This window comes from Mastigoproctus giganteus, chromosome 11 (genome assembly GCF_048544385.1).
Source record: "Mastigoproctus giganteus isolate SK-2022 chromosome 11, ASM4854438v1, whole genome shotgun sequence".
NCBI classification, from domain to species: Eukaryota; Metazoa; Arthropoda; class Arachnida; order Uropygi; family Thelyphonidae; genus Mastigoproctus; species Mastigoproctus giganteus.
The window spans coordinates 116,250,216-116,262,774 of NC_143585.1; the positions used below are offsets into that span (position 1 = coordinate 116,250,216).

Below are 12,559 nucleotides of genomic sequence, written 5' to 3' on the forward strand. Positions count from 1 at the left end.
TAATCCTCAGAAACCTACAGCAGGTTATTCCAGGCAATCAGAAATGTGGAATCTAGCTTTTCACTTGTTTATCAATAGAAAGTTTGAAAGAGCACCTCAGAATGTGTTACAGATATATTTCATGGTGCTAATTAATAGAGGTTGCTTCTTTTATTTTTATCATGCACCTGGAGAAATATACTAAAAAATCCTGAAATTCATTCTAGCTGTGAGACCTTAGTGAATCTTGATTTTCTCCTGCATTCTGAAATGTGTTGTCAGTATGGATGTGAAAATCAAGATTGTGGCAAGATTGTTGAAAATCAATTTCAACACTTGTAACCATCTGTAATTTTTTCCAGAGGTTGGTGTAACTCATTTATGTAGGATGCTATTAAACACCGATTTCTGTAGGGGGGGGGGAGAGACTTCTATCTCTGTCTCTTCCTCCCTAGTTCAGAGGTTCTTAATCTAGGACCCACGGATAGATTTCTGGGGGTTTGTGAACTTGGATGGGAAAAAAATTACATCTTTATTTTCACTAACCTCTAACTGAAATTTAGCATTTCCTTCAATTATGAATGTAGACAACAAACCACAGTAGTATTAGCAGTGCCAATACAAACCTTGAATCACTTGTTCAAAATAAGAGCAGAAGTTCCATTTCTTCTGAAAGAAAAAGAAAACCCACTCTTGGAACACTTTGAAAGAAATTTTTAACCATATGAATGAGAATAAATCTTTCAATTCAAGCTCCTGAAGTCACCATTATGGATGCTACTAAAAAATTACAAGCTTTCTTGGCTAAGCTGCCGATATGGAAGAAGAAAGTAGAGGCAGACATTCTTCAAACAGGCCTCTGAGGTTGGGTATATTCATACTGTAGTTTTTAGTGTTTTGCACCAACCTTGCATAGAAATAAAAATAAAAACACCAAGGAAACTGAACTTTTGATAACTGTGTTTACACACTAAGGCAATAAGAAATGCGGAATATGGCAAGTCCGCCGTGGCCGAGCATTTTTGGGAGAAGCAACACCAGATCTCCCCGGACGATGCTATCATCACCGATCGGGCGCATAAGTTCTGGGACCGTAAGTGGCTCGAGAGTTTGCGGATTTGTTCTACAATTAACATTAATAGAGATAGAGGTACGCGGATTCATCCCATCTTTGAGACCACTATCCTCAGAAGGGATGAACGGTTCCGTACGACTTCCGCTCGAGCCACTTCCGGTTCCACAACGCAAGAGAACGGAACACGTGTGAATGAAAACACGTGAGGAGTACCATTAACCTACTGATATTTAAAGATGTACTGCAGAACAAGAAAACACCGCTGAAGAAGAAGGCTGGAGCCTTTGAAAGCTACGATTTTTATCGCTTTTAATCTAGTATATTTTAATGCATTTTATTGATTGTAATAATCCATATGTATAGTTTATTGTAAAGTTAAATTTATTGTAAATACAGGTTATTGTAATTTATTATAAACACAGTTATCAAAAGTTCAGTTTCCTTGGTGTTTTTATTTTTATTTCTACGCAAGGTTGGTGCAAAACACTAAAAACTACAGTATGAATATACCCAACCTCAGAGGCCTGTTTGAAGAATTATTTCGATGTTATGGCCGTCCAATTGTGCAGTACGTCAGAGAATTTCAGAGACATAGTGTTAGGGAGGCGAAACATGAACAACATTTGAGGTTTGCCCATCGATGCAAGACGCATAATCTCATTCCACGAGGCTTTCAAACAAAGCTACCCTTTGAAGATGAACGAGTATTTAACATTACCAAGTGGTATCAAAAGAAGATCCTTAATATATGGATCGAAAAATTACATAACAATTTATACCACATTAGGAGAGGTAAAAGGCAGTGCTTGGATAAGATAAATGACAAGTTGACTCCGATACACTTAGCAGGAGTGGTTAGTGTGGTAGCAGCTAAAGCAAAACAAATTTCGGACAGTTATAGACGGAGACAAATGGGGAAGTTTGACAAGCTTAGAGAACAAACCAAGCTTAGGGGCAATAGTGATAGCACCACCAAGGATTTTGTGGTGAATATGAGCAATAAACAATTAACTAAAGAGCAATTGGAGGTTCTAAATTTAGGACCGAAATTTGCCATGGTACCGCCCAGATTACCCATTGCAGAAGTAGCAATGGGCGTGGAAAGAGCTATAAACAAACTTCCCGAAGCTACAGCTAATGAAGTTCGAGTAAAAGTAGCAGCGATCCTAAGTCAAGCTAAAGATGCCCCCTCCAATCTTAATGTGAAGCAAAAATTAGCGCTAAGAAGCCTTAAACAAGATGATAGCATCGTAGTCCTACCCGCGGACAAGGGCAGAGCAACTGTGGTTCTTGATAAGGAAGCATATAGAATTAAAGCGTTGGGTTTATTGGAAGATCAGATGACTTATAAAGTTATTCAGAAAAGTCCACTTCTTAGTTTGGAACGGCAAGTGAACAGAATGGTGCAGGGTTGGCTTAAGTCCAACAAAATTTCTAGGGAACAATATTGGATGTTGCACGCTACAGGTAGCCAAATGCCAAGATTTTATGGCTTGCCTAAAATTCACAAAGTAGATGTACCACTTAGACCCATAGTCTCATTTATAGGCAGTCCAACCTATGCACTTTCTGGTTTCCTAGCCAAATTATTATCCCCATTAGTGGGACTTTCAGAATACAGTATTAAAGATAGTAAAGAATTTGTGCAGTTTATTAGAAGCCAACCTATAGAAGAGAATGAAATCATGATCTCTTTCGACGTGAAATCGCTATTTACATGTATTCCGATTGAGCATGGGGTGTGGTGTGCACACATGACGTTACAGAGGGACACCACCCTAAATACTAGAACGCAGCTAAAGCTGGAGGATATTGAGAAAGGAATAGAGTTATGCCTCTCAAGCACCACTATGGTGTTTGACAATACTATGTATAAGCAGGTTAATGGTACAGCCATGGGCTCCCCCATTAGCGCAATTATAGCTAATTTAGCTATGGAGGAGCTCGAGGCCAGAATATTCAATGCTAGTATTCTCCCTATGCGCCCCTGGAAAAGGTATGTGGATGATACGTTTTCAATTATTCGGAAGGGGAGTGAAGATCAGGTGTTGAACATCTTAAATGACTTCTCCCCATTCATACAATTTACATCGGAGGTGGAAGAAGGAGGGGTTTTGCCGTTCCTAGATGTGTTGGTCTGTAGGGAAGATCGACAGCTAAAGACTAGGGTATATAGGAAGTCCATGTGTAAAGGGCAGTATTCACATTACAGCTCAGCTCAGACCAACCATCATAGGAACAGTGTGATAAGAACTTTAGTTGATAGAGCAAAATCACATTGCAGTACCTCCGATGATAGAAAGTTAGAGTATGAACGGGTCACGACGGATCTTGCAAAATGTGGTTACCCCCAGAGGATTATAGAGAAATATGTTAAAGGAAATCAGAGGAGAGGCGAGCCTTTTACACCAATAGCCACTGCATACATTCCCTACTATCCGGGTTTGACTGATCATATAGCTAGAATACTAAGAAAGTACCAGACACGTTGTGTGCAGCTTCCAGGGCGGAGGCTGCACACAATCGTGTCTCAGGTTAAAGACCCCATTCAAAAAGAGAACACAAGTGGGGTCGTATATAGCATTAGATGCCCGGATTGTGGGGAATGTTATGTAGGGGAAACAAAACGCCGTCTTAAAGATCGTCTGGGGGAACACACTAAGACAATAAGAAATGCGGAATATGGCAAGTCCGCCGTGGCCGAGCATTTTTGGGAGAAGCAACACCAGATCTCCCCGGACGATGCTATCATCACCGATCGGGCGCATAAGTTCTGGGACCGTAAGTGGCTCGAGAGTTTGCGGATTTGTTCTACAATTAACATTAATAGAGATAGAGGTACGCGGATTCATCCCATCTTTGAGACCACTATCCTCAGAAGGGATGAACGGTTCCGTATGACTTCCGCTCGAGCCACTTCCGGTTCCACAACGCAAGAGAACGGAACACGTGTGAATGAAAACACGTGAGGAGTACCATTAACCTACTGATATTTAAAGATGTACTGCAGAACAAGAAAACACCGCTGAAGAAGAAGGCTGGAGCCTTTGAAAGCTACGATTTTTATCGCTTTTAATCTAGTATATTTTAATGCATTTTATTGATTGTAATAATCCATATGTTTAGTTTATTGTAAAGTTAAATTTATTGTAAATACAGGTTATTGTAATTTATTATAAACACAGTTATCAAAAGTTCAGTTTCCTTGGTGTTTTTATTTTTATTTCTACGCAAGGTTGGTGCAAAACACTAAAAACTACAGTAGAGGCAGACATCCTTGCAAACTTTCAAATGCTGGAGGAAGTACTTTACAAAGAGGGAGTTGAGATGCAAAATTCTCTGTCAATTTCTTTGAAAAGAGATATCTGTGAACACCTGAAAACACTTTAGAACTCCTTCAAAAGTTATTTCTATCTTGATGGCATTAAAGTTGAACCATGGATCCACAATCCTTTTCTTTATGATATAAACTGTATAAAAGATGTTGACCTAGCCAAAGATGAATTCATTAATCTTAGGACAAAAAAAATTACTACAATTGGAGTTTAACTCAAAAAACCTTGGAGAATTCTGGTGTTCCTTGAGAGAAGCCTATCCTCACCTTGTAAAGCAAACTATGAAAGCTTTAATTCCATTTGCAACAATATATCTTTGCAAATTTGAAAATTCAAGTGTTGAATAAATTTCAACACTTGTAACTATCAAAACATAAAATCTAAATCAATTGGATGTCCTACATGACATGACTGTTGCCTTGTCAAAGACCACCTCACAATTTAATGTTCTTATTCAAGCTAAGACATATCAGCTTTCACACTGATATGTCTTTAAAAAATAAGGTTTAACTTTAACTTGCTTATATTTTAAATGTAGCGTCTTGTTATTTAATGCGTTAATAAAGACTCACATATATTACTACAGTGGATTCTGGTTATTTGGGCCATCAGTTAATCGGGGCAGCTGTTTATTTGGGGCAAATCTTAAACAACAGAACCCAATCAAGAAAATAGCCAGGGTTTACTTCATTTAATTGCAAAAACATGCTGTTTAATCTGGGCAGGAGACCACAGCACTGGATATTACCCTACGATTATTTCCGACCATAAAACAATAAAAACAATTAGCAGTCACCTGTTTATTGGGCTTTTCTGTTAGTGCTATCTATCATAAACGGATAGTAAACTCAAGCTTATTGAATTTGCGATAATACCGACAGCTGGAATTCTGTGAGTTATTATGGTGAAATGTGTTTACATTTCCATGGAATCTTCACTCATAAAAAAAAATTTAATTTTCAGAATCTTCTCTTCATTTCTATTTTTAAAGCTTCGTAACTTGTTACTCCCTTCTCACTTGTGGTATCGTGTTACTTGCAATTTGTGTGTGCTGTGTTTTTTTTTTTATTGATTGCTTATCTTTTTACTGTTTTAAATTTTAACCCCCACCCACAAATGTCAGTGAACAGAAATGTCAACTAGTTAGTATGTACATATTACAGTATGTATTAATTATTCCGATTATCATGTATATTCTTCCGATTTTCATTTTCACGTATCATTTAATTTTTTAATTGGTAGGGTAATAAAGGGTATATTTGTGCTTAATAGATCTTTACTTTTTATAGCCTGTGGATAATATTCTCCTATTTTCACTAATTAGAATCGCTGTTTAATAGAATTAAAATTCAATTCACAAACATAATCACAACGACCAGTGCTTACTACACATCATGTAGTGAACGGTACTTTACTATGGTGACTCCATCGTAACGTGATTTGATTGTACAGTGAACCAATTGTAAAGCGGGGGGCCATTGTATTTTTAACTTTTTTTAAGTGAAACTTTGGATAATTGGGGCAGTCGCTTAATCAGGCCAAAATGCACTAATCCCGATGTGTCCCAAATAACTGCAATCGACTGTATATCACAAATTTGTTTTTTTTTAATATTTTGATAAATTAATTTAAATATACAGGCATCTCTCAGTTTATGAATGAGTTCTGTTCCAAGTTGTTCAGTACGTTTTGTTCATTGTGTGTACTTGCATTCCTGAGCTTTTACAATACGTATTGTGTATGTCAGCAGCCATTTTAAAGCATTAAAACCATGTACTAAACATGGAATGGTCTATACAATAGGTTTTATTATAATGTGTGTATGCATTATGGTTTCTTGTATACGATACATAATGTAAAATAAAATAAGAAAAGAATAAAAAAACAAGATATCTTACTTGTTAATTTTAATTAAAAATATAAAAAGATACAACATAGAAGTAAAGAAAATGAGTACAGTACTAACATAATATATGTATGTACATACTTATATACTGTATTCAACTTTTACTCATCAGTATCTTCATCAGAATTCAATATTTTCCACATAAGTGACGCTAGGTGCAGATGAAGTATATGAAAGGGTATCTGATAATGTAGAAACAGCTGGGTTTCCACTTTTTTAAAATATGATTTTATAGAAGATTGCACAGTTAGTTTCTTTTTTCTTCAAAAATCTCACTGTAGCATGCTAGACAGTCATAAACGCCTCTTTTCACTTTTGCAATTCTTTCCATATTTGCGTCTTCTTCTTCAAAGATTGCCAACCCCTCAGAAATTGATTTAAAAGCTGCAACCATTTTCTCCCATGAGAAAACATTCTAAGTGGCGTGACATGTAAACCGTTTTTTACTGGCTAGATTAGTTTTTATTAACCAAGAACAGTTCAGTATAATTATCATATAATAATTATTACAATGAATACATTTTTTAAAAGTTTATTTATCTTATTTAAAGTTTATAGTTAAATCTTACAATTATGTTCACTATACGTTTTGGCATTTCGTTTTATAAGGAACTCTATTTATTGGCGACGTTAAGAAATTTTGAATGAATTTTGATGTTCGTTGTAGTGAACGTTCATAAACCAAGAGTTTCCTGTAATTGGTTTCCTTTGTGATCATATGTATTTTACTTTCTCCATTTAAAAACATTCTGAGAAGGGGTTCATAGGCTTTGCCATTCTGCAGAGGGGTCCAAAGTGCAAAAAAAAAAGGTTAAGAACCCCTACTCTAGTTGATTGTTTTGGAGATAACCTGAACTGGAATCAGAGCACCTCTTCCCCCCCCCTCCATATTTTCTATTGATTGTAAAATGTCTAAAGTGCATCGTTAGGAATTAGGACTTGGAGGGGGGGAGAACAAATAATGCTGTTGAAAATGGTTAGATCTTTTAACTTATTAATGCTTTGAAGAAGGAGCAAAACACGGATGAATTGAAAATAAAACAGTTTTTTGTTTCTGGTGTCAAAATTCTTAGCTAAATGCTCAATGATATTTCATTCACCCGAATTACACTATATTCTCAATTCTTGCAGCTATATATAGCTGCAAGAATTGATTTAAGTGGCATTACGCACATAAAACCAAAAAATAAGACAGTGCACTTGTGTGTGCACGCGCATGAATTGTATTTATAAGAGGTTGACAAGGAATATTAAAATATGGATTATCAACTAGGGACACTGCATATATTGGCAGAAGGAACCGAACGACCATAATGGATATATAAGTTGGATGGAGAGGAACAGAATAGGCAAAGAGCTACCAAACGGGAATTGGATATACAGAAAACTGAAAGATATAGAAAAAATAAAAAGAAAAAGCAACCCTAGTTCCTCTAAACATCTACATTTCCTCCACCATCACCATTCTAGGATTGCTGCTAACCAAATACAGGATCAGCTACTATTTCTCTTAATATATTTTATTTAATATATTCATAATTTATCTTATTCTTGTTGAAGCAGCTTATCCTGATTTATTGCCATTAATTAACTGGCACTAACCCTGTGTATTGGAATACCTTACCCTACCTCAGTGTCATTAATTGAATATTAGATACATTAAGGGCCAAACTCCAAACCCTGCATAAACTCATCCATTTATAACTACTTTCCGACTCCTACTACTTAGCCATAATGTTAACTGTTATCCATTGCTTCAGTTTATACAGTAATCATTCACTTTCAGGTACTTCATTTGAAAATTTGCCCCTTTTAAATTTTTTTTTTTCTGTTTGTAATATAATGTATAAATCATCAAACTTTTCTCTAATTCTTATGGTCTATCAACTGATTATTATTTGAGAACTGTGTAAAATATACAATCATAATTGAATGAACAAGTGAAATGGTATGACTAAGTATTTACCAAGTTTTTCCTTAATACCCATTTAATATAATACATTTCCAGTGTTACATCAATGTGTACATTTATATTGATTATTCTGCATATTTTTAGCCCTTAGATCATGCAGGTAACATTCAGTAATAGAAAAGCTAATGTCATTGGTCTCCAGACTAGTGATATTATTTCAGTACCACAGGTAGTACACAGTTTTTTGTAATTGTAGCAGTTCTTAAAGGCAATGCCTTATTTTCTGACATTGCACTTTTAAAATAAATTCTGGTATTTCACAGAACTATGATGATAAAAAAAAAAATAATAAAAAAAACCCCTAAAAATGGTTCCTTTTTCTATATGTAGATGCCGTTTTTTAAGAAAGAAGGACAGGGAAACAAATAAAGGCTTTTATCCTCTTCTTTACCATCCTGAACTGTACTTATTAAATGGGGGCTACAAAGCTTTCTATGAGAAGTTTAAGGTAAGTTCATTAACTTTAGTTTTAATGTTTTATAGCCTGTTTGCGATTGTCACTACTCCCATCTTAGGTCATTTTGTTACTCTTGCCTAAAAATATTTTTATTCTGAGAAAAAAAACTTGGTTTTTTTTGCATTCGTTTTAGTGATCATTTTTAAGGTTCACAGAAGTTATTTTATTTAGCTTGTTGTAATCATTTGTTTAATACCGAAAAAAAAGGGAGGCTGCAATTAAAATTTCACGAAAGACAGTTTTGCTTAAATTACTCAGTGTAAAAAAAAGACTTTAACAACAATAATAAACAGTTAACTCCTACGTGCAGAAATGCACATTAGTTATCAAACTACATTAATTGTTAAATCTGCCAGATTGGCTGTGTTTGAATAGTTTTGTTTATTTGCAAAGAATGGTTGCAAAGGCCTTAAAAAGCCACAGCCAACCAAATTCAAATCCTTTAGATGAGCAGACTATTTTAATAACTATATAAAATATAAAAGAGTAACAGGTATAGAAAAATGCTTCAATGACTTCTGTTTCAACTATTACATTTTGTCTACTGGTCAGTGCAATAGAATACCTGGCGACTCCGTAGCCAGGTGGGAAGGAGCAGCAGTGCATAGCACACGCTTCTTGATTAGACCGGGGTTCGAACTCATTGCCACCAAATACGTAGGAGGATGCGGAAAGGTCAGGGAATGACCACCGCATATCCCAGAACAATATGGCCTTAGTTGCTAATGCTCCTAAAAACCAAACAACACACACACACAACAATAGAATACCTGCATGTAAATTTTTTTTTTAATTCGGATACAAATCTTCCACTAAGGTGAAAGTACAATCACATTATATTTAATCATTGGTGGTGACAAATTGTTGTGTATGGCTATGACCACCTAGAAACAAAAGCTCAATCCTCTCGCAGGGCATTTGTCATTATGAATTTGCCCCACCTAGTTGAACTGTAAACCAGGAATTAGTATTAGCAACAGCCACATGGTGTGAGGAAGCCTATGACTTATGTGGTACCAGCCAAAAAAATAATAATAATATATAAATAAATAAATAATTAATAAGAGAAAAGGAAGTAGACAACCTATGTGTATCCCTCCTCCCATAGGTAAGCTGACCTTTGAATTTCCCCAAACTGTTAGCCTCTACCACCCATAGGTAACTTATTCCAGCAATTTATAACTCGCTGGCTAAAATAAAACTTCCTGCAATCCAATCTAAACATCTCTCCTCGTAACTTCAAATTATGGACCCTAGTTCTAGAATTTCGTCCTCGTTCATTATACTTATGCCTCTCAGAGCCTTGAATAGTTTGACCATGCTCAATGCTGATGGGATTCTTCCTCTTGCTCAGAATAATCACCTGAGCAGGCATAAATTCAAATTGAGGAAAGGCATTTGTAGGATAGATGTGCGGAAGTTTGCTGTTAGCCAGTGGGTAATTGATTGGTAGAACAGACTTCCATCTTTTGTTGTGGAAGTTGATAGCCTAAATAAATAAGGCTGAGCTGGACAGGTATTTGGAACGAATGGAGGGGTGAAATCGGAGAATGTTTTTTTTTTTTTTTTTTTTTTTATAGCTGATGCTGCATAAGCTTGCTTTCTTGCATCGTATGCCTCTAGTAATGCCAAGCCCAGAGTCCTGAGCTGGATATCATCATTCTTCTCTTTCTTGGTGATTCCCTTCTACTTTTGACTCTCTCTCTCTCTCTCTCTCTCTCTCTCACTCAGAGTAACTCGGAGGGTTTTTTTTTTGGTTTTTTTGGCTGATGCAGCATAAGCCTCAGGCTTCCATGTAGCTAATAATAATAATAATAATAAATAACAATCATCTAGTTTATTTCAAAATTTTGTCCCCCATGTGGAGTTTCCTTCCCATTTTCTCCAGTCAATTAGAGGCTAATTAAAATCACCCATAATAAGACATTCACATGTTTACAAAACAATTCTACAGAACAGTTTGACTGATTGTGCAAAGCTGTTCAAAATGGCTGTAAAAGTGGACTTGGTGAATTGTTGCTGACATTATGACAGTGTTCCCCTGTGCATTTGAGCACTTTCTATTGAAGAATCTCTTGCAAGCACCCCAAGTTTAAAGCCCTTCCCTTTGAAAGGTCACGATTTACAACAACTGAAGAAATTATTTGGAACGCAACACAGGAACTATTAACAATTCCAAATGAAACTTAACAGAAATGCCTCCAAAAGTTGCAGAGCACTGGAATCGGTGTATACATCATCACGGCAACTACTTCAAAAGAGATCCATCCAAATGGCCGGTGTGCTTCATTTTTGAGACTGAACTAATATAAATATTAGATCGGTTCTCTAAACTTTTAATCAGACCTTGTTTAAAAGTGGTTTTCTACATTTAAAACAGTCATTTGAGTGAATGATTTCTGATTTCAGTGACTCATATAATAGATATATCTAATGATCAAATAAAAATATAGATTTTATACAAGGGCCAAGAAAATTAACCCAACCCTTAGCGCAATAAGTAAATAAATAATAATAAATTGTGCTTGCCTCCCCTCAAAAGAAACTCATAATTGTGTGTGTGTGTGTGTGTGTGTGTGTGTGTGTGTGTGTGTGTGTGTGTGTGTGTGTGTGTGTGTGTGTGTGTGTGTGTGTGTGTGTGTTCATTAAAGTCATGAATAGTTGAAGGTGTTAAACTGTACTTCCATAATTTATCACTATTTTCCTCATGCACAGTTACTTGGCACACTGTAATGTTTACTATTTTAATAATAATAACTTGTATTATCCTTAAAGTATGTTTCAATATAAAATACATTTTATTTTTCTATTTATAAATTTTATAAACAGAAAAATATGCATGTAATTATTTTTTCCTGATAATCCATCATTTATATCTTAAAGTTATGTGTGTACATGTGCATGTGTACACATACAGGGCTGAATTTTTTTATAACAGTTTTATTATTATTATTAATGAAAGTAGTAGTAAATGTGTAAATTTTCATTTTCAGGAATGCTGCGATCCTCAAGAATACAAGCCAATGCTTCATAAAGACCATGAAAATGAGTTGCGTTATTTTCGATCAAAGTCCAAATCAGGAAACCATGATAAGCCTAGAATAGCAATAAGACCAGGATTTAAGTTTTAAATATATTCACTTTGTATATACAATTTAGTGTTATTTTCATGCAGGGATACATCCCTGCATTTTGAATAGACTTGGTGCTAGTTTTATCAGGTTTGGGGTTGGGTGGGAAGAACAGTTTATTGATTTTATGAAACTAGTTTTTTTTTTTATCTATTTTATTCTTGGTTTTATCAAACTATATATGAAAATGGAAGTTGATTATGTATGGTTATGTAAAATTTTCTTTATATGTATTTCCTAGCTTTTATTGCTTTTATTTAGAATCTTGTGCATTTTAACTTTTAAGTACCTTTATTGTTAAAGATGCAATTTTATAAAACTGTATAGTCAATGTTGAAAGTGAAAATTTTTTTATAAGGAACCTCAAAAAATGTGGAATTTAAAACAGCCTTCCTGTTTGAAATAATCATTAATAAGCATTCTCTCCATAACCTGATCTCAGCAATTGTTTCGTTTATTTATAGAATTACTAAATAGTATGCAGGGTTACACTTAACTTCAGAGGCTACATCTCTGTGTTCATCTACTTGAATGTATGTAGCTTTGCATATACAAAAAGATACTTTAATATACGTCCAACCATTTCAATCACATCTCTAATAATAAAGTAACTTTAATGCTTTGGTTAATATATGAATTAAAAATTGCAATTTTTATGTAATTGACTCTTGCTACAAACTTTATATGCAGATTTCATTTTCTTT

At 35.1% G+C, this 12,559-nt stretch overlaps 1 protein-coding gene across 2 annotated transcripts in view; it reads left to right on the top strand.

Moving 5' to 3' along the window:
* Positions 1-11,866, top strand: part of LOC150078368 (M-phase inducer phosphatase-like) — a 311,872-nt gene extending 300,006 nt beyond the window's left edge. For both annotated transcript variants that reach the window (XM_090385423.1, XM_090385424.1), the window contains 2 exons: positions 8,598-8,715; positions 11,718-11,866. In XM_090385423.1, coding sequence (XP_090241549.1) covers positions 8,598-8,715; positions 11,718-11,855 — 256 coding nt within the window. In that variant the 3' untranslated portion in view covers positions 11,856-11,866. The remainder of the gene's footprint in view (positions 1-8,597; positions 8,716-11,717) is intronic.
* Positions 11,867-12,559: the final 693 nt, after the last annotated feature.